This window comes from Penaeus monodon, chromosome 24 (genome assembly GCF_015228065.2).
Source record: "Penaeus monodon isolate SGIC_2016 chromosome 24, NSTDA_Pmon_1, whole genome shotgun sequence".
Taxonomy (NCBI): domain Eukaryota; kingdom Metazoa; phylum Arthropoda; class Malacostraca; order Decapoda; family Penaeidae; genus Penaeus; species Penaeus monodon.
Window position 1 is genome coordinate 38,306,923 of NC_051409.1, and position 211 is coordinate 38,307,133.

The following is a 211-nucleotide window of genomic DNA, read 5'->3' on the forward strand; positions in this document are numbered from 1 at the left end:
AACAATTAAACAACTTTTTCTCTTTTCTTTTTTTATACAGAAAAACTCACAATAGGATGCTGTTCCTGAAACTCTCTGTCTTGATTTTCCCTCTGTTTTATTATCTCTTCCTCTCTTCTCATTAAATCATCTTGAGTCATTTTCTTTTCTGCCTGGAAAGACAAAGTGAGAAAATATAGAAAATTAAAGATGCTTGCACGCGCGCGCGCGC

The 211-nt window shown here is 35.1% G+C and overlaps 1 protein-coding gene across 3 annotated transcripts in view; it reads right to left on the bottom strand.

Annotated features, from left to right (window-relative positions):
- The window catches only part of LOC119588785 (trichohyalin-like), an 18,086-nt gene that overhangs the window by 8,472 nt on the left and 9,403 nt on the right, over positions 1-211 (bottom strand). For all 3 annotated transcript variants that reach the window (XM_037937430.1, XM_037937429.1, XM_037937431.1), the window contains exon 3: positions 51-152. In XM_037937430.1, coding sequence (XP_037793358.1) covers positions 51-152 — 102 coding nt within the window. The remainder of the gene's footprint in view (positions 1-50; positions 153-211) is intronic.